The 21566-nt window shown below is 41.8% G+C and overlaps 1 protein-coding gene across 1 annotated transcript in view; it reads left to right on the top strand.

The window, feature by feature from the left end:
- Window positions 1-3484: 3484 nt before the first annotated feature.
- Window positions 3485-21566, top strand: part of actn3b (actinin alpha 3b) — a 32737-nt gene continuing 14655 nt past the window's right edge. The window contains exon 1 of the mRNA XM_054600878.1: window positions 3485-3945. Within this exon, the coding sequence (XP_054456853.1) occupies window positions 3811-3945 (135 nt within the window). The 5' untranslated portion in view covers window positions 3485-3810. The remainder of the gene's footprint in view (window positions 3946-21566) is intronic.

Here is a 21566-nt window from a genome sequence, read left to right as displayed (position 1 = left end):
AAACAAACAAAACAAACGAAACGAAACCAAAAGCACTGACCTCTCCTCTCCCTCACCTGCCGCCCCCTCCTTTTGACTGTGCCTTGAACACAACACTCCCCCCCCCCCCCTCCCTCCTCTCCTCCGCCCATCACCACCTCCCCCTCTCCCTCCCACACTCCGTAACTCCTCATCCTCCTCCGCTGCAATGGCAGTGCCATCGGTGGGGCTGGCGGTTGACGGGTGGCGGGTGGGTGTAGGGTGTAGGGACCCCCTTCCACAAGACTGAGTCCTGTCTCGCATCAGCGTACAGGACTGTCCCGCTAGTGAATAAGGGGAAGCGTCACAGAGTGTGTGTGTGTGTGTGTGTGTAACAGAAAGAGAGCATGGATGTGTGGAGACATTTTTGGGTGGTGCTTCATTGATTGGCACCCTTACCCCTCCCCTGCCCGCTTAGTCAACTCCTCTCCACCGCCGTATTCGCCGCCCTCACCCCCCCCCCCGTCCCTCCCTCCTTCCACCCCGACCTCTTCCCTCCTCCTCCACCTCATCCCCTACTGTCCCTTATGCGCCTCTCCTCTCCGCCGTTCACACATCCACACACTCACTCACACACACACACAGCGCTTTTTATTTTTCCCGCCGCCACCGCCGTCGCCACCTCGGATCTGGGTTCGTGGCTCTGGCTCGGACTCAACTTCCCAGAACCACCCACCTGAACCCAACCTCCCCGTCCTCCTTACCATAGAGGCCTGGGCGTGTTCCAGTGGACAGTGTTTGTGTGGTGGGCCCGACCGCCCCGGACTCAGTAAACATGACACAGAGAGACTTCAATGTTGGACAAGTCGCTTTGCTAAAAAAAACTGTCGAGTGCCGGGTTTGCTCCACATGGCTGTGAAAAGGGATCTTAACTCAAGTCACCCAAAAAGAAACTTGGCTCCATTACATCTTAGGTTATTACTCAACCTCAGACAATTTTCTTAGGTCCCTCACAGCCTGTGTGCCAACCAGAAACGTCCTATAAGATAGGCCTAGGTATGAGGCCAGTCTGACCTGTAGATTCTCAATCTCAGGGTTCCTATAGGACTTTTCTGGTACGGCAGCTCTATTCCTCTAATACTGGGATCAGTAGGACTGGCTGGGTATGTTGCTCTGAGTGACTTGTGTGTGTGTGTGTGTTTTTTTTTTTTTTTTACCTGTTAAGATTGTTCATGTGCCGAGTTAGATTAGCTGTACCCTCGCAAACACACACGATCCCAAATGAGTTGTCCGGCATTTTCTCTGACAGCTGCAGGACGGAGTCAAAGGGGGCGTGGCCTTCTGTCTGCCCAACAAAACAAAGGAGGGGGGATGAATAGATGAGTTGATTATAAGGTGAGTTGGTCGTGGAAGGATCCTCTGTCAAAAGCTGCTCCCTAACCTCACCTTCCTGATCTTGGAGGACCCTGTCGTTAATTGCCATGATAGATATACTGGCCAGAATCTTATTTTGAAAGGGCCTTGGTCATTTTAAGTTGACCCTAGAGTGTCCTGATAATGCAGCTTTGACCTTGAGGTGTCCACTGAAATGTAGAAATGTGTACGGACAAAGTAATCCTTTTATTCTATTTAGGAAAAACTATACAACTCCAGGCCAAATGTAATTACAATAACCCTGAAACCATCCAGCTATAGAACGAGGAGTGCGACTCCTTTCCCCGGCCTCCATGATCAGGGCGCTCCAGTGTTTCTCCCCTCCCCCCGGCCTCCTCACACTCCCCCCGGCCTCCCCCCCCCCGCTCTCCCAAACTTCTCACTAAAGGCTTCTTCCGGTGCTACCCGTTGCTTTTGGTGAATGCAGCCACGCCATCTCTCAAACCCCACCACACTGCTCTGTATCACGGTCGCGCTGTACTGACTCGCTGCAGCCTCCTCCCTACTTCCTCCCCCTCCCCCTCCTCCTCCCCCCCCCCCGACATGCCTTCTGCAGTTTGGACAGCTGGAGAACTGCAGATTGCTCTCTTTGTGCACACATCTCTGTGCACTGTGTTGTTCTGATGGAGATCCCACGGGGCACGTCTGTTCTCCTGCGGCAGGTATCAGCTGGGATGTGTGCATCTGGAGCACGCTGCAGTTTGGCTTAGAGCACACACAAACCCCGTAGACCACATTGCCTTTTTGAGTTTTGCGAGTTGAGATTCAGTAGGTTTATGACTTTTTCTAGCTCTTCTAGCTACAGATGTGAATCACAGGTATTAGACTCTACTGCTGCTCATCCTGTCTTCAGATAAAGACGTTAGTTGTAGAGTCATACGTCAGCCATTATACCTCATCTACAGAGGATTGACACAACATCAACACCTGTAGAATTCAATACAATAGCCCTGCATTTATTAAGAAGCTCAATGTTTTTAATGTCTGTTGATTCGTATTGGAATTGGCTCCTCGTGATGCTGCAGGGTGTGGTGACGGAGTATTGGCTTGCACCACATTCTAAGGTGTTATTTTGTCCACCTTTGTCCGTGGATTAGAGGCCAAGTCTTGTCCTTTTCCGTGGTCCATATTATTAATAAAACTCACACAGTTATTATGTTTACAGGGGTCAATCGATCCAAATCCCTCAGCTCAGTAGTAGCACAGTAATGTACCTAATGCTAACCACAAATAGTCACACAGTAGCTAATCTACTTCAAGTGGGTTAATGGACCAAGCCGACTGTAGTTACATTTATATGCCTGATTTAATTATGACATACACCATTTCTAGTTTCCAAAGACACATCAAGGGGTGACAGAATAACGTGTCACCTCGAGAGGATAGCAATCTGGGTCTGCTCATTTCAAGGAAATTAGTTCCAGCACAAAGTCGAATAAGAAATGAGGGGGGGGGGGGGGGATTTTTTTGTTGTTGATGAATGTTAGATGAAATCTTCGCGTCAACTTGTTTACTGTGAATGACAAATCCTGATATATAAACACAAATTATACTGTAAGGTTGTGTATGCATATATATATATGCCTTTTGATCTGTATTTCTTAGAATGTTTTGAGCCATTTTCCAGTCTGCATGCCAATCATGAATAAATTCTTTTTTTTCTCTCATAAAAGCGCCTCAATCTCTTTTATTTCTAATTGATATTTATATTTATATATAGACTGCATACACTGTCCTACAGGTTATCATAGAAAATATACAGTATAAAATGCATTTCCCTGCAGCCTGTAGAATAAGAGGATTTGTGTCATTGTCTGACTACTTTGTTGCTAGAAAGCTGTGTTTAGAGGGACGGACTCCTCCAGAATGTTGCTCAGACTGCTTTTGAGTGAAGTTAATGTCCTTTGGTCCTGTTTTCTGGTAGAGGTAAGGCTGCAACTACAGGGACCTGGGTTTGCCATTGAGGGTCACTAACAGCAACAGGTGCATCGCACAGGCCATAAAAACCTCTCTGCTGCGAGGGGGGCGTAATTGACATCCCTCCCCACCACTCAGGAGCCAGCTCACCCTGCCCCGCAGCAGACCACCCCGCCTTTTAAACCTTTTTAGTGTCCGAACCTGATCCCCATGCTGTCGGTTCCCATACTTATTGGGGTGAGGTCACGTGTGCAAGTTTTGACCAGGAAAGGAGCACCGGACCAGCAGGGGTTTCTGGTAGTGGGAGCACCACCTCCGCACAGGCACCTCGCACCAGTGGAGTCTGGTCTTTCTGTCCCTTCCTATCTCTTCCCCCCTTCCGAAAGCGAGACCCCACGTCTCAAGGTGGTTCTTGGCCCTCACGGCGTCGTCTATTGCTGATTTACATTTTTTTCTTTCTATAAGCTGAGGAGGACGTGAAGTCCTAACACAGGCGGCAAGATGACAGCTGTCGAAACCCATATGACATACAGCAACTCCTACACGATCAACGAGGAACAGGTGTACATGACCCAAGAGGACGACTGGGACAGGGACCTGCTGCTGGACCCTGCCTGGGAGAAGCAGCAGAGAAAGGTAGGTTTGGATGTGGAGGACTCCGAGCAGAGCGCACAGTGCCGCCGTGCGTAATTACGCACAGAGTGACCCATGCGCTCACACTATTACTACTATAACGCAGGACTTTTTGTACATTTTAACACGACAAATTGTTTGGGTTTTGGGAATCACCGACCCCCCTCCTCCCCTTAATAGTGTAATGTCTAAAACAGCACCAATGTGAAAGTGGGCATCTGGCATTTCAGCCAGTGGGCAGCAGATATTTTAGGCCTTGGAACTTTCTCAGTGTTGTCTTTCAGTGAACTCACCCCTTTGCCTCCAGAAGACTGTCTAAATATAATACCACCCTCCCCAGTCTCTCGCCTGCATGAGGTTTATAAAATTGCACATAAGTTTTGTCAGGGTTTTAAGTTTAAATGACAACACTTAAGGTTGTAAAGTGATGGTAGAGAGAAACACTATAAACAAAAAAAACCCTGCATTTTTGTCATTTTGCATTTTTTTTAAATTAATTTAATCAATTTATTATTTAATTCGTTTGTGTATACAAGTAGACCTAAGAAAACAAAACAAAACAAAAAATTCTTAAAAATATTCTTTTTCTTTTAAAACCGGATATTGTCGTTGCCTAGGCGACCAGCTGGCCTTGCCTGCGTGGAGGACAAGCTTGACAGGTGCGTTTAATTACCTGTCTGAGCTGAAAGTCAACTGACGCCGGTGACGTCAGCCCCTGCAAAAAAAAACTGGCACAGAAACAACAAACCGCAAAGGTTAATACATTTGTTAACATTTGTGTAAATGTTCACCTGACACACAAATTGTCCAATAAATTAACAATATATGTTACATATGATATGATTCATATGTAACATATATTGTACATTTGAATCACAGAGCAAAGTATAAATAAATATATATATATTCAATATATTTTAAAGACTCTTCTTTATAGCTGGAACAATAAAGTGTTCAATCTGTGGCACAATGAAAAGAAAAGTTGTGATTTTAACCAAACACAGGCAACTCATTTTGTGCAATAAAGCTATTTTAATATCAACAATTACATACTATATTGAATTCAAAACATTGTTTTCAATGTGTACATATACAATCATATGAATTTAGATTCATTTTCATCACTTTACCAGTAAATATAGCCACTTCCTGTTACGTTGCCATCTTTAATTGGCTCAACAAGAGTCTCAATTTGGAAGACAGGTTAAATTATTTGTTATTGTGAGACAAATGTAATATTTTTGTCAGTTTTTGAGCGTTTCAGAAATGTGGAAATGGCTCATGAACCGACGTCATAGTTGTCAAAAGACGTGGATGCCAAGCTATATGCTTTTGTATGACTGCACCACTGTTCTTTCTTTTAATGTTGGACTCTAGTCAGATGATTACAGACAGTAATATATACATACAGAGTCTTTGAGCAAGTAAAGAAACACAAAATAAGCTGTTTGGCTTTTTATACTCCCAAAAAAATAAAGTAAAAGTAACATATTTTTATGTTACGGTCAATAGTAATACTTCTATACCAATTTATATACTTTTTTCTTTGCCTAATTCTATTCTTGTGCTCGTGGCACCACAAGATAATTTCCCGGGATCGTCTCCAATCTAACCTAATCTCAACTAATTTAATTAAATCTAATATCTCCAAATCTGCACTATTGTGAATGGGGACATAGGACACTGCAACAGCATCATTTTTAACAGGCATGTTCAGATGTTACTTTGCACGAATCTGCAGAATTGTTCCGTCTGTGCAGAATGTCCCCCACCTATAGAGCCAGAGCACTGTGACAGGCTGAGAGACCTCAACAGATGGTAACAGAGAGAGAGAGAGAGAGAGAGAAGGAGAGAGAGATCGCAAGGCTGGTAGATATACACCCCGGGTTGGTTTCACAGACCTACAAATAAACATCTTCCTAAAAATACTTTTCAACTTGCTCGGCTCCAACTTCCCTCCTTCCCTGCCCTCGTCTGTCTTTTTCTCCAGTCAGGGTGAACACTTCCTCTTGCGACCATTCTTGATATATATCTTTGTATCTTTTCCCACGCTACACTTTGTCTTGTTTTTCCTAATTTTATTGTCTTATAGAAGACTCATTCTTTTTTTTTCTTGTCGTGCACCTGTCAGTCTTTTGAATGTAAGACGATATTAATAGGCCTTGAAAGAACCTTGCACAGCCAAGCACGCCCGCTCTCTTTAGTCTTCACCTCTCAACCTCCCGGGGGAGGAGGTCATCGTACCCCGTTGCTCCTCTTGGCATGTAAAATCTAGCTTAAGGAGGTGATATCAGCCCATAAATATAGCCAGTGCATCATTTTGCGATGTAATGAATATGAGAGGAAGTCTTAGCACCACCTGTTCTCTCCTCTATCCTTGAAATTTCAGTGGAAAAAGCTGCTCACCACTTGATGCGGTAGTTAAGTGTTTGTCAACACACAGTGATGCCGAATTCGATACTGTACTTTAGATATAGTGTGTGTGTGTCCGTGTGTGTGTCTGAATTGAACATCTTGACACATTGGTTTATATTTATCATGAAGCAGCTCTTGTGAGATTGCTAGCTTAATGAGTCATGGCTTGGTCTGGAACAGGAAGTCTATTTAATAGGAGTTGCTAAAAACCGGGTTAGATATTGCTTCTAGCAAACGTTGTCTGATGGATTGAGATAAGAAAAGAATATCGCCCCGACGAGATGCAGCTCAATCTCATGAGCTGCATCTCGTCGGGGGCGATATTCTTTCCCAAAGCAACTGTAATCCTAGAAATAAGAAAGGCTGTATTGTCAGTTTAAGTCAGTGAACAGGCCAGAAGTAGATGTTTCCATGAACTAGACACGGCCAGCCAAAGCTTATTAATGTCTGCCTCACCCAGATGCTGGGCTGACGGCTCAGAGAGGTCTTACTCGAGCCCATCTACAAAAAGCAGTGATCTTTCAAAGGGAGATCAATAGCTGTTTAAAGATTAACTCTCACTTCAGAGTACAGCTCTCACAAGACCAGCTGTAATGCTGCATGTGTGGCTTATTAATTAGATGCATGCTGGTGCACAGTACTGTAGACCCTTCATGAAATAACTTGCATCCATATGTTGTAGTTTGCTACATTTTTTTCCTTTTCTTTTTGCATTAATGTATTAAGGTCGAAAAGAAAATGAACCAAACAGTTCACCACTGTGAGTGAAGTCATCTTCTGTTTCACATAGTTTAGGAGTTCAGCTGCTAACTGACTAAGTGAATGACTGGCTGCATAGCCAAGCTCATGCTAGCAATAACCTATAAATACCCATTACAGAGGGTAATCAACAAGCTTATGGGCGCAGCTGACCTTTTAGCCTCATGGCGGACGATTAATGTATAGTCACATCCTCAAACATACGGATGAAATCTCATGTTTTTGTCCTCCTTCTCTCTTTGTGTTCAAATTAATGTTTGTCTTAAAAATAGTTGGTGTTTTTGTTAATTTATGCACGCAAACACATTGATATGTGATATTTACTGAAGAGATCACATAGAAAAAAGTAACACTCCAGTTCTTCCCATCAATTAAAAGTTATTCTGTTTTAGTTAAAGAATTAATTATAGTTAGTTCAATTTGAATTTGAATCTTGCCACTGTGCAAGCAAATGCTGAGCTTAAATATTGAATTATCACCCAGTCTCATGAACAAGTATCATGTAAATTGAATAATCATGCAAAAAAGACATTCAGCTTTTTGGTTATTCCCCCATATATTAACAGTAATCCTCAAAATTCTTTAAAAATAAAAATTCAGTTCTTTTCAATGCTGCTCCGCTCTGTTCCACAGGGCATAGACATGAATGAAGTGGCCAAAAGACTGATCATCGTCGTCAGATTCAAGTGTTATAAAGTTACATTCAGTAATGGGATATTTATCCACTCAACCTAATGTAATGTCCCTCTGTGTGGGCGAGGAGAGAAGTTAAGGTGCTGCGTAATCAAATCTATTCTCGTCTAATCTCATTTTGCACTCTAACAACTCAGCCAGCAGTGCAGCAGCCAGACGGGGTCATTGATCCTCACCTTTACCTGATGTTTCGTGAGACAATACTAAAACACTGGCTTTAGTTTTTTACATTAAAGGTAGCTTTGCAAACGTTGGATGATGGCTGTATATATAATTGTAGCCTGTGGACATTTCTTTTGTAAATGGCATAAAAGGAAAAAACTGTCCAAACAAGAGATTTCAATGCTCCCTAGTGCATGACATTCTTGCCTTCAGGCCCAATCATTTTCTATTAATATTAGTAACACTACATATAGACTTTGCTTTGGCAACATTGAGGTCCTTTTTTTGGTCTCTTAATTTCTGTGATGTGACTTTAAAATGTGCGTTACATAAATCTTATCGGTTAACCTGAAAATACTGAAATCATGTTGCCATTGATAATTAATTGGCCATGTGTACTCTTCACAGCTGTCTTCATAGTTATGTAGCATTAACGCTGCTCTCTTATCTGAGATGTAATGTATTTATCCAGGTCGTAGGTCTTACTTTTAGAAAATGGAAGTACACAGATCTTTTTTCATGAAATTATGAGGCCACTCAGTGTGTACTTTCCTTCCTCTTAGTCTTATATTGTACCATTAGTGAAGAAATAACAGAACTGATTGTAATTCGCCGCCTTAAACCTGCTCCACTGGTTTGTGCCCACTGATCGGGCTACAGTACCTAATCCCAAGATGTACGTGGCATCTTAGATTCCCTCCCATGATTCACTCTGTCAGGATCATGTGATCCCAGTTCAGTTACTCGAGCTGATCTCTGGATCTCTCAGCATATTTTCACTCACCAGACCAGTGGATCTCACAGGGACTTCTTTTGGGAAATGTGGGATTTTCTGATTTCAGTATTTAATATGTTTAGTTTTATAAACAAACCAAAGCAAGGCAGGGCTGACAGGGATCAAAGGGCTTGAAGGGGCACAACAAGTTAAAATACAATTTGTCAAGAGCTTGGCCTCAATAATATATGCAACTCATCTGACACTAAAACATTGCTAAGTTAGAATATTCTTTATATGCCTCTCTTTAATAAAGTCTAACAGGGTTATTCATTAGTTCGCTGTTCACCAGTGAGTTGGACATTGATAAAAGAAAATTATAGCCTTAAATTTATTCCAGGTGACTTGTTTAAAAAAAAAAAAAAAAAAAAAAAAAATAGCATTGATTAGTGCAGAGTACTGTGTACTGTACTGTGTTGTGTGAAACATGTAGAGAGTAGGTGTACCGGGGCTGAATGTAAGTGGAGAGGTGAGAGAACTTGCAGTCAGATCAAATAGCAGTTGCTATTCCAGAAGCTGTGTCCATGTAGGGAGGCTTCTATAAACTGCTTTAGTGCAGGAGCCCTGGGAGGCTGTAGGAAGGGCTGAGGAGTGTGTGTGTGTGTGTGTGTGTGTGTGTGTGTGTGTGTGTGTGTGTGTGTGTGTGTGTGTGTGTGTGTGTGTGTGTGTGTGTGTGTGTGTGTGTGTGTGTGTGTGTGTGTGTGTGTGTGTGTGTGTGCATATGTGTGACATTTTCTTCATTCTCTGTATTTTATTAGCAGAAAAATAGTTTTGTGTTTGAGTTATTATGAGGATAGGGACACAGCTTGAAGACAGAAAAGCACTTGCAGAATGTTTTTAATGACGAACGCAGACACACGATACAACCGCGGTGTCGGAGTCCAGCGGGCGAAAGTAGAAATGATGATTGATGGGCTGTAAGGGCAGCCATCTTGATCTGATCAGAGCAATCCTGTGGGTCTGTAAATAGAATAAAAGGTTGGATTAGTTAGAGGAAATTGCAAGGTTGACAGTGATGCTAGTTCTATTAGTTTTTGTGTTTGTGCAGACAAACTAAAAACAACAAAAAAAAACGCCATCAATTTAAGTTTGAGTTTATACAGAACAAAGCTCCAACCATCCCAGTTATAGCTATTATTCTTTAGGCTCCTTACTGGTGTTAAAAAAGGAGTCTTGCTTATGAGGAAGCAGGAAGACACAAGCTGCCAAGCATTTGACCTCGGTAACAAATGACTCACAGAGGATACATGGCCTCCAAAATGTCACCTTAGGTCCTAATGGTGTCAGACTTTAATGCTGCATTTATGTCAACCAGTCGGTTTCCTTTAGTAATGAGAAAAACTGGATACTGACCCGTCTTTGTAAAAACCAAAAAAAAAATCAATGTTTTGTCATGCGCTGGATATTTTTAGGTAGCAGAGAGCAGAAGTTACAGTCGTCAGTTTGACGTCTGCTGAGATGATGGGTCTCTTATAATAGGACTGAGGTCATGGGGATACCGTTATGTACTTTATAATGGCTGAGAAAGCTGCAGTCGCTCAGGTTGAAATAATGAATAGAAGACATCATCTTTGACTTTATCCAACCTTGAGATGTAATTTAATGTGTTTCACCTCATCGTTGATGGGAACATTTAAACATGTCTCGGGTCTGTTTGGATTTTGTGCAGTTGATGGGAAAAATGGAAAGCTGTTCTTATAGTCCGAGCTGTTTCATGCATAGCGAAATATGTTTATTAGCTTTATGCTAGCAGCTAAAGGAGGACTTCCTGAATAACGAGGTGTACAGCAGCAGTCACATGACGTCAATCGGGACTCAATTCAGTTTCTCAACATGCAAATGACAAAAGGAGATCTGAGTTGTGAGATCATCTGACTTGAGAGTTAAATAATCTTTTTGTGGTTCTGTAATTGAAGCAGAAGTGGAATCGCAAGGTCGGCAGTGACTTGCTCTTTTGGCCAAATGAATGCTGGGAAACATAGCTGGGTAGTATGTTACAGAAGACAGCGTTACCTCAGTTTCACACATAGGTCCCTAATGGTCAAGGCTCCTGTTCAGCAGGAATTAGCTGACCCTAGATCTGCCTGGACAGTTTTGCGTCTTATTTCAGAGAAAGAACTTGCCTTCTGAAATTAGACACAACCCCACCTCCTCCTCCCTCACCTCCTCCTCCCTTTCCTCCCTCCCCCAACCCGTCCCCCTTCTCAGGCCAGCCGCACTGTCATAAATCCTTCGCAACCACTTACGCCAATTTATGTCTCTTGTGTCAGTCCCCGCAGTCCAGAGCTCATCAAATGACAAAAAGACTCGGCATGCCGCTGCCGTCAACCATGAACCTGTACACTCACCTTTATTCTCCACCATCGATCACGCAGTCAGTCAATCCATCAGATGGCTTGTGTAACGAGAGAGAGGGCGATGGCGGTATAGAGTGAACAATGAAAGATAAGGATGCCCTGTGTGTGATTATAATGTGTGTGCAGCGCAAGCAGAAACTCAGGGTTGTTACATACGACCTTACTGACAATTGAAAGTCACAGTGGCATAGAAAATCCCTTTTGACCTTGTCTGTCGTACATAACAGTATACCAATAGTTACATAAATAGTATGTTCTTGCTTATTCAATCAAAAGCTTTTTCTTTCATATTTTTATCCAAGCTAGCAGATTGGCTTTGGGGATGGTATTGTCGTCGGTCGGTCTGTTATTCGGTTATTCGGTTAGTCGGTCCACCACTTTGGTACAAAATGAAAAATCTTAATCGTTTCGGTGGGATTGCCATTAAATGTCGTATGGGCATTCATGGTGCCCAGAGGATGGATCCGGATGACTTTGGTGGTCCCCTGACTTATCCCCTGGTACCACCATTTTTGGTTTGCCATTAATTGTTTTGATTAAAATGTCTTAAAACGCTATTGGATGGACTGTAACGAAATCCGGTAAAGACCAAATACCTGCAAAACTAATGACATTCCCATAGCCTCAGCTGTACTTAGTGCCAATTAGCATGCTAACATGCTAAACTAGGTTGATGAACACAGTAAATATTACACCTGCTAAACATCAGCATGTTAGTCATTGTTAGCATGTTCGCATACTGCTGTTAGCATTTAGCTCACAGAGCTACCAACATCGCTGTAGGCTCTTAGTCTTTTTTGCCTTTATGGTGCACCAAGAATAAAAAGTTGATTCACAAATATTTGACGCATTATCCCTCCCATCATGTGCAACTTTGATCTCGCTAACCCATCAAACCTCGGCCCCCAAATTAGGATTAACAACATCCGCTTGATCTAAAATGATATCATATACAGGAAACCAAAACTCCAATTCATTGTGGTACCAAAAATGATAAGTTCTTTTCTTTTAAATGATTGCCAATGCATTGACTTCTTGCCATCGTTAAACCCCGAAATTTGAAAGATGTGCCACCGTGTTCCTGCTCTTCGATTGCTGTCAGCATTTCCTGCACTCCTGACAAGTGAGCACCTGCACACGTGCACGCACACACACACACACACATGCACGGAGACACTGCCGGAGGAGCTCATTGTGACGTTTTGGCTTGCACTTGTGGCGGGCATCATCAATCTGGTGGCACGGCATCCTGGAACCGCTCGGCAGTGGAACACAATGTGAGGCAGCATAATGGAGCTGAGCGGGACACAATGTTTCCCTGCACTGAGCCGAAAGCAATTAAAAATGACGGCGCAGACAGATGGTTGTGTCAAGACAAGGTGATTGACTGAACCAGGTTAACCATCCGCTCCCTTGAGTTGTTCAGCCGCGGACAGAAAAATAAATTGTGTACCTTGGTTGTAGATAATGTGGTGCAGGATTGTCCCTGTTTATCCATGTGGCACAAGCTGTTTTGTTTCTGTCATAACCTTATTTCTTAGAGCACAGTGACTCTCCTCTCTGTGTGTTTGTTTGTGTGACTCGTGCTCGGCTTAACTCGTGTGCCGCGAATCAAAAATTGGATGTCCTCCATAGAGTTGTTCCCATTAAAATGCCACAGGTGATGTTGCGGTAGCGCAGGGATTTCTGATGTGTAAACACAGCATGGCATTGTGGATATACATTTCAGGAAGGAGCTTAATATCACATTCTGTTTGTACAAAACTCACCCATGAATATTTAAAAACATTAGCATTGTTCCCGCTGTGTCGGTGGGCGGAGGGCTTTTGTCTGCCATCACCTGCTCCACCTGTTCGCTCACCAGCTGAAATCCCCTTGTGCCCGCAGTGTATCTCACTGGCATCTGGCACAGGGGTGATACACACACACACACACACACACACACACACACACACACACACACACACACACACACACACACACTTTGACTACAAGAGGTGTGCTAGGCCTTTTATCCTCTAAACAGGGGCATAAATCCATTGGTTTGGACTCGGGCCGTGCATTGGAGGCCGGTGGTGGCCCTGTTGTCAGCGAGGTCTCTGGGATATTAGCTCGTTAATCCTTTTATAGGAAAGCGTTGGAAAGAAAGGCTGATAAATTAATGTTGGGGATTTATATACTTACAGTTCAAGCTGCTGATAATGTAACTTGGAACAGCTGTTCACATCATAATAATGATTTATAGATATTTAAAGATAGGTCTGTCTATATTATATGAATTGACCTGTTGATATTTAGAAGAAGTTGCCAGATTTCCTCTTTATCTTCACTTTCACCCTTGCTAAGTTTCCTTCTACTTACAAAAATGTCAATGCTGTGCTTGTGCAGTGTCGTATTTTGTTAATTTAAGCTGCTGACCTTTGCATGTGGTTTCTCCTGTTAATAGCAGAGTATCTGTTTCAGTGCAGCAATTTCTAGGAAGTTTGCCACCAAGCATACCATAGTTCTCAAGTTTTTGCACCATAATCTTCATTTTACAGTTTCATCTGCCATTCTGATACACTACAAATTCCTCTTTGTAACACTTTTGAGATAAATCTTTATGCCAGTTTCTTAAAAATACAAATGAGATGAAAGTAAGCAATGAATCTTAGTTAGTGGTTTTCAACAGTTTTACCTTGGGACCCTTTAGAGTAGTAGTATCTACTCCAGTTGCGAGTACTCCAACCAAAAACAGATTGTTTGATTTGAATAGTTTTTAGGGGCATAAAGACGTAAAGCCGTCCAGTATTTTTCAGTAAAAAACATAGATTAGAGAAAGTATTTTGCATAGCAGAAAGTTATTTTTCCATTTTTCTATCTTGGTAACCATCTCGCAAGAGGTTTATTGATTGAAAACCACTGACTTTAGTTGACTCATAATTTAACACCACGCTTATGTTAACAATCTTAAAATATTGTTTCAGTTTCCTCAGCTGTGGGCCTTTTAGATATCTAGTAGAGAGCAGATATCAATACCACAGTCTTTTGTTCCACTTGAAAATGATGAATGGTAATAAAAGTACCTGCAGCAACAGATCTAACAGCACCGTGACTTTTATAGTATAGAAGGAAGTTGCCGCTCCTTGCTGTATGTGTAATAGTTGTTTAGACCTTACGGGGGATTAGAGGTGAGTTGTAGGTGAGTTGAGGTTGGCGGTTTGTGTTGGGGGGTCTGTGTGGTCATCGACCTTTTGGCTCTTTTGTCATTGTCCTAAATTGTCCTTGTGGCACCCAAGTTCAGGGCTCCAGGTCTGTTTTGAGGGCTGAGGGTATTTAAAGGCCACATAGGGGAGGAGAAGGAGGAGTTGGAGGGGGGAAGAGAGAGAGGGTGGGGGCTCCACCTGTTGTGTGTTGTAACCCCCCCCCTTCACGTTTGCTCCTGTCACTTTATCAGCTGTTGAGATTCGTGTAGGAATTCATAGCGATTGACACATGAAATTGATGTCAGACATGAAGTCAGTCAGAAAAACAAACATGATTTTTTTTTAATTGCCAATTTAAGGTTATTTTTTTCAGATATTTAACATTTGATTGCTTTTCTCTAGTAAAATAGAAAGCGTGTTTTATAGAAAAATATTTTCTTTCTTGTAGCAAGGTATGATAAAGTATATCTTTTTTTTTTATGGCTGTAACATAAGTGCGACAGGTTAGTTTTTCTATTTTTGAATAGTTCCTCTTTTCAAGGAAGCCTTCAATGGATCGATGTAAGATTTTTTTTTTTTCTTTTCTTCACATGGTTGAGTTCTTACTGACGTGAGAAGCAGTCGAGCTCACCAGCGGAGCAGTTTGAGTCCATCAGCCTCTGACAGATGAGCAAATTATGCTCTTTTCCTCCGCTCTGTTATCTTCTGACAGATGAACATAGCCTGCTACAGTTCTAACACTGTCTGTTAGCTTTGTTCAGCTCACAGCGTCCTACTGTGACTCTGAGTGGCCAATTAGAATGGGAAGTTGTATGTCAGCCATCAATGTAAATGACACTAAAAGGGCGAGAGAATAAGCAGCATTTTTATATGAATATGAAAAGGAATAGAATATGTGAAGTTTGTCTTCTAGTGTCTGTAAAGGATTGTCTTTAGTCTTACGTCATTTACAGTACAAAAGTGCTAACTCACTTATAAGTTCTAAATTGCTTTATTCCTAAAAGAACCAATACCAATATATACATTGAAAATATGTAATGGTGCAAAAGAGTGTCATCTTTTCTCAAAGCCTTGATGAAATTTATGTTTTTATTGCTTTAAAAAAAAATAAATCCAATAACTGAGATGAGCAGGCTCAACAGGACAGGGGAGGCAGAACTCATTTGTCTTCTGTGTCTGTGTTTTTTAATATCTACTGACCTGTGGTGAGTTGACATTGGGCGCCACAGTTTTTGTCATTGTGAGCGGGAAGGTGGCACACTTCCCTCTCTGTGCACACACTTATTACTGTCAGACAGACAAGTGGACTGAAGGGGCCGTGGTCCAAGATATTATTATTATTACAATGTGGCCTCTGGTTTTGGCTCGTAGTGTTACATTATTTAGAGTTGGAGATTTGTATGCAAGGTTTGGAGATCATTTAACAATTTATAGATCTAATTCTGAAAGCGTATTTCTGTGTACCTTGTCCAAGTAGTGACCTCGTAAGCAAAAGAACACAGTGTTTTTTTTTTATTATTTTATGTGCTGCTATTATTGTGTACACTGCATGTATGTGAGCGGTCTGTGATTTGTTGATATGGCATCCGTGGCGGTGTGACTTCTGAAAAGGTGCGTGACTAAGTAGTTTGAGTAGACAGGACAATGGCAATGGAGTCAACCATGCCAACCTTGTAGGCAAACTATTTTAACACACCGGCAGTGAGATATAAATACCTGTGTTGTATTGAGAAAAAAGGCACGTTTATATGTTAACTTAAACCTTTAAACACAGCGCTCTGTAGCAGCTCATTCATAGTGGCTCATTACAAAGCAGTAGGTTATTATATTTTTCTACAGCTTAAGCTCTGAAAATTGCGTTATTCTTCTGAAAATGTTATTCTTTCTCAAGAAGCTTCCAACCACAATGCCGACCTAGATACAATGCATTATTGTTACTTTCTATCAATATTAAAATTAAATGTATTTAGATTGCTAAATTAACAGATTTAAAAGAATGAGTTTATGGGCTCAAACTAGGGTTCAATTATTCAACATTGTATTGAAATCGCAGTATGGCCTACTGCAGTTTCCGCAATACTTGTTAAAGACAAAATGTGTGTTAAAATGTTTGCTAGAGAACCCTGCAAAAATAACCAACTAAATGACTAATTTTAGTGAAAATGACAAAGATGTAAAAACGATCATTCCTTCTAACGCGCAAATCACATCGTAATTGCAATACTCGTCAAAATAATTATATATTTTTTCAGAATCATTCAGCTCTATCTCAAACACAAAAAGGGACAAAAACAAAAAAACAACAACTGAAGAATGAGTAGAAGAGAATGAAACCGAATACCTCACAAGATGAATCTCTCTGATACTTAACTTGACGACAATAGATTTTCCAAAGTGCATTTGAGCTTGATGTGCTTCTGAATGAACCATTTTAAAAAGAACCCTTTTTCTTCGGCCTCATATTTTCATGGAAACAGGCGTTGTTCCCTGTGAACCAGATGAAATCAGCATGCAAGTTCTCAATCCAGACAAACGCCACACCGGCATATTTCCCCAATTAGACCGCCCGTCCCTGATTTGAAGGTGCTAATTAGTGAAATCAGCTACAGAAGTCCCCCGCCATGGCACACGGCTGGACACCAGTCAGGGAAAATTGCAAAGAGGTTAGGTGCTAATTGAGACCATCCTGCAGGTTTAATCAATTATCCATCAAATTGGCAGAAATGTAAAGTCATATTATTATAATTTCTTTTGTCTTTTCAATGTGACCTCTTGCAAGGACGTGTTAACCGCTAAGTCTGTACGCTCAAGAGATGAGATCTTGCTGGCATTCAGATCCGATCAGTTTCGGGGTCTCAGTGAGGTGTGGACAGCACGGAACATTTATCAAACGTAGGACTCGCATCATCTTTCCCCCCCCAAACAGGAGCGAAGGGAAGGGAAGAGAGGAGGAAAACTGGAGCTGAAACCGCCCAAGTCCTGTTAAGTTACGGCTGATCAAAGCTCAACCTTTTCAGATTTTGCTGCTACAAAATAAAAGCTTTTAATTAACAAAGTAACCCTTTTTATTGTGAAAAAATTATAGGAAATTAAATGTGTTCATCAGCGTTTTTAAAGCTGCTCCTTAGCCATAAAATATATCCGATCAGGCAGTTTGTATAGAAGTGTCAAGTGTGTAAGCACATATGAGGACACCGCTGAGTTCTGATCCGGCGCATCAGGTCACAAAAGTTTGAAAAAAACAAGTGTAACCACGGCCGGAGAAACTGAGCTCTGTAAGTGTAAAGAGCACCTTGACATAGCAGGAGTGACACCCACTCTGGGCTAATCATCAGGTCAGCCACAGCTGAAGTGTTTGCGTGTGTGTGTGAGTGTGTGTAATGTGTTGAGATGGTCAACTGCAGGAGGCCATTTTGTGTCTATACACTGAGGTGAGAGTTACGTCACAGTTAAACACGATATGATCCCTGGTGGGAAAGCAGCCATTCAAACATGAAGCAATGTAGTGTTGACTTCATAACGAAATGTAGTTTAAGTTTAAATCATACACACAAAATAATTTATTCGGAGAATTCATTCACACATTAAGGATCATTTTTATTCAGAACAATAAACGACCAAAGTTTCTGGTAGTGATTGTAGTTTATGCTTTTTGGCTAAATGTTCTGCAGCACAAGCTCTGCCTGTAAAAGTTATTTTTTTCTTTTTCCCAAATCATTAATAAACATAATCATGATTCCATAGCAACAACAATTGAGCAGAAAAGAAAGTTATTTTTTTCAGCAAATGGGTGAAATAATTTGCCTTAATTTACCCCCAAAAAAGAAACCTCCTTAGTGAACGATATTACCATTTCCACCTAGAGATATTATTAATTTCTACTCTAACCAAACTACATCAGGTCTCTGCTGATATTTAATATGAGGAGCAGATATTGAACAGGCCTGTTGTGTAAACTGTATCTTGCTCATGACTTCCCCTCTGAGGCCGGCAGCGGTAACTCAGCCCGGTAGTTGAATCAGCTCGTTGACGGACAGCTGAGCTAGCTGACAATATTAAGAGCTCTGAGCCCTTTCAGATGGGAAGAGGGATGTGTGTGTGTGTGTGTGTGTGTGTGTGTGTGTGTGTGTGTGTGTGTGTGTGTGTGTGTGTGTGTGTGTGTGTGTGTGTGTCAGCTGTATTGAGGGTCAGCAGCCCTGATTCCCCTTGGGGGGGCGCAGTTATGACAGGCATTCAGCTGGGCCACCGTGACCTCATTTTACAAGAAGGACCTGTAAAAAAAAAAAAAAAAAAAAAAAAAAAAAAAAAAAAAAAAAAAAAAAAAAAGGCCCTGTTCTCACTGAGCCAGGCCAGACCGACAGGTGTGGACGGACAGAGGGGAGACCAGAAGGGGGAGGGAGGGGGGTGATGCCAGGATGGAGGGTGACCTCATGCCGGTGGACTCTGGAGACCACCACAGGCATTAAAACAAAACCAGTGGGATGATATAAGCGAGCATTACACGCAGAGGACTAGAAATATCAGCTTTCGCTATCCTAAGTATGGCACATAATAGTTTTTTTTTATCCCGCGGTGTCGTTTAAGCATATTGGATTTAATGTATCCTGGATTATGTTTGTATCTCCAGTTTTTATTAGGTCGAGTGAATCCTTGATTTCAATTACCACCAGTTTAGTTTCTAACGGCCCTCCTTTGATGTCGGCGAGGCTTCACCCCTCTCGTCTTACCCACACTTTCTCCAGTTATAATTCCATACGTCCTCGTATTCTTCAATCCATTCTTTCCTCCTCCTCCTCTTCCTTCTCTCTCTCCGTCTTGGACTCTTACAGTTCACCTCAGGAATCCTGCCCTCTCAGCTGTCCGGTGGTGTCCCATAGCAACCCGATTTAGCCGCCTCCGCCCCCCCCCCCACTCTTCAATTCCCTCCTTCACTTTTCAGTCTTTTCTCCTCCTCCCCCTTCTTCTACCTAATTTAGCCCCTACCTACCCCCTCCTCCTCTGCTCCTTCGGCTCCTTACCTCCTTCATGCACCTCGTCTCCTCACCGACTTGGCCTAGTGGCCCGTGTGTGCTGGATTAGGAGTCTGTCTAAATTTGGTCATGCATGGCAAAGGAGAAGAGCAACTGCTGGGACCCCAACTGGTTGGACAGGCGGCCTCTTCTCCTCTCCAGACCCTTACATCAAATTACACCGGGGCCGGGGCATTCCTCTCACTCCTCTCACTCCTCTCACTCCTCTCACTTCTCCACTCTCGTCCACAAGTGTCTTTCTGTAGCCTTTTAAAATTCTGATATCCTGTTTGAATCGAATAATGTTTTACAGACGGGACAAAGTTTTTATCAACCACTGCCTGTAGTGAAAGAAGTATTTAGATTCCACTAAAAGAAAAGTACCAATACTGCAATATAAAGATACTTTATTAAAAGTAAAAGTCCTGCATTCACAGGTGTTGTTAGCAAAGTGTTACTTAAGCATTAAAAGTGTAGTTTTATGTAATAAATCATTGGATTAATAGTATGGTATTTTTGTTGCAAAAATATATGAACCACTTTAATATTGTAGTTGGTTATGGTGGAGTTAATTGTTACTAGTTTTTATATATATGTGTGTATATATGTATGCATGTTTATATTTATATATATATGTAGATATGATCATATTCATTTCTGAAATGATCATGTATTTATGTCTATCTATAATCTGCATTTCCAAAGTAACTCATTAAAAAAATTCAAAATCGTATATAGAAATTGTCAAATTACAGCTCAAGGTGACAGTTAGCTTCTTTTGCCCAACCAACAGTCCAAACCTCAAAGATATTCAGTTTGCTGTCGTGCAAATCAGCAGAACTGGAACAAGGTGTTGCTTGGGGTCTTTTTCATTTCCTGTCAGTCAACTAATTACTTCAGCTCTAGAGTGCATTGAGTCAGAGTCTGAGAGCCACTCGTCTGGTTTCTCTCTGTCAAAAAACACCGGTTTCTTTTCCTTCCCTCTCTTCCTGTCACCATCTCTTCCCCGTCCATGTTGCTCTACAGTCACACTTGAGTGCAGGCGATAGACATGGAAACACACACATATATAACCACACACCAACATACTGTACGAGGACGTATACATTTTGATTTCTAGAGTGTAAAATGGAACTGTGTGCTCGCACCTCTGCTGAGCACGAACCCTGTTTCATTGCTAATTCATAAATGTCTCTCTTTCTGTCTCTGCTCGGTGTCTCTCTCTCTCTCTCTTCACTCCGCCCACACACTCATCTGTAGTTAGTTATTCAGCTCATGTACTTATTCTGCTTCTACACCCACACATCCTTCAAACCCTGACAAAGTTGTGGCTCTACAGTAGCAGGCTTCACACACACACACACACACACACACACACACACACACACACACACACACACACACACACACACACACACACACACACACACACACACACACACACACACACACACACATCCCATATTCACATTCGAAGCTAAACACCATGAAAGCCTCTCAAAATACCATTCAGAGATTGATTGAATGGCCCAATGGAACCAATTGAATTGTCCCCCGACGAGCACAGCTGACGCCATTAGGCAATTTTTTTTCCAGACAGACCCAAAGCAAGCACTCAGTGGCTAAGAGCCATTTACATCACCGTCTGCATTCTGCCCATTACACACGCGCCAGCATCCCCTAAATGAACAGTTTGGTTTCTGAAAATGAGAGATCTGGCTTTTGAAAGACGCAGCACCTACTTTTACAAAATGTTCAACACAATTATGGACCGAATGCATGCACAAATAGTCTCATCACGGTACTCGTCTTCCAGCATTGGACATAGCAGTGTCTGTCGGGAAAGCTAATAAGTGCAATGGAAAAATAGTTGCACCAATCAAGTCTTTTGTATCTTGCCGTGTAAATGGTTGCATTTCACAAAATGTGACACAGCAGCATTGACACCGAAATGCCATTTAAGAAATAAAAACACGCCAAAGCCGGTAATCTAAACCAACAGGTCTGATGTGTGCAGAGGTGTGTGCGCTCTACAGATGTTTCAGCTTTAACCACATTAAAAGTTGGTTTTGTTGGAGATGTTGCACCAGAAACAAAAGAAACAGAGACTTTATTGTTGTCTTTATTCATTTATTTATGTAATATTATTCTCATGTGATCATCTCTTTACGTTTGTCTTTTTCTTTGTTAACGGACATTTAATCTGGTAAAAAAAAAAAAAAAAACATTCATTTTCTGACTACGAACTAATATATTGTTTTCAAATAAC

The sequence above is a fragment of the Anoplopoma fimbria genome, chromosome 7 (genome assembly GCF_027596085.1).
Source record: "Anoplopoma fimbria isolate UVic2021 breed Golden Eagle Sablefish chromosome 7, Afim_UVic_2022, whole genome shotgun sequence".
Lineage (NCBI taxonomy): Eukaryota > Metazoa > Chordata > Actinopteri > Perciformes > Anoplopomatidae > Anoplopoma > Anoplopoma fimbria.
This window is presented reverse-complemented; position numbering and strand designations above follow the sequence as displayed.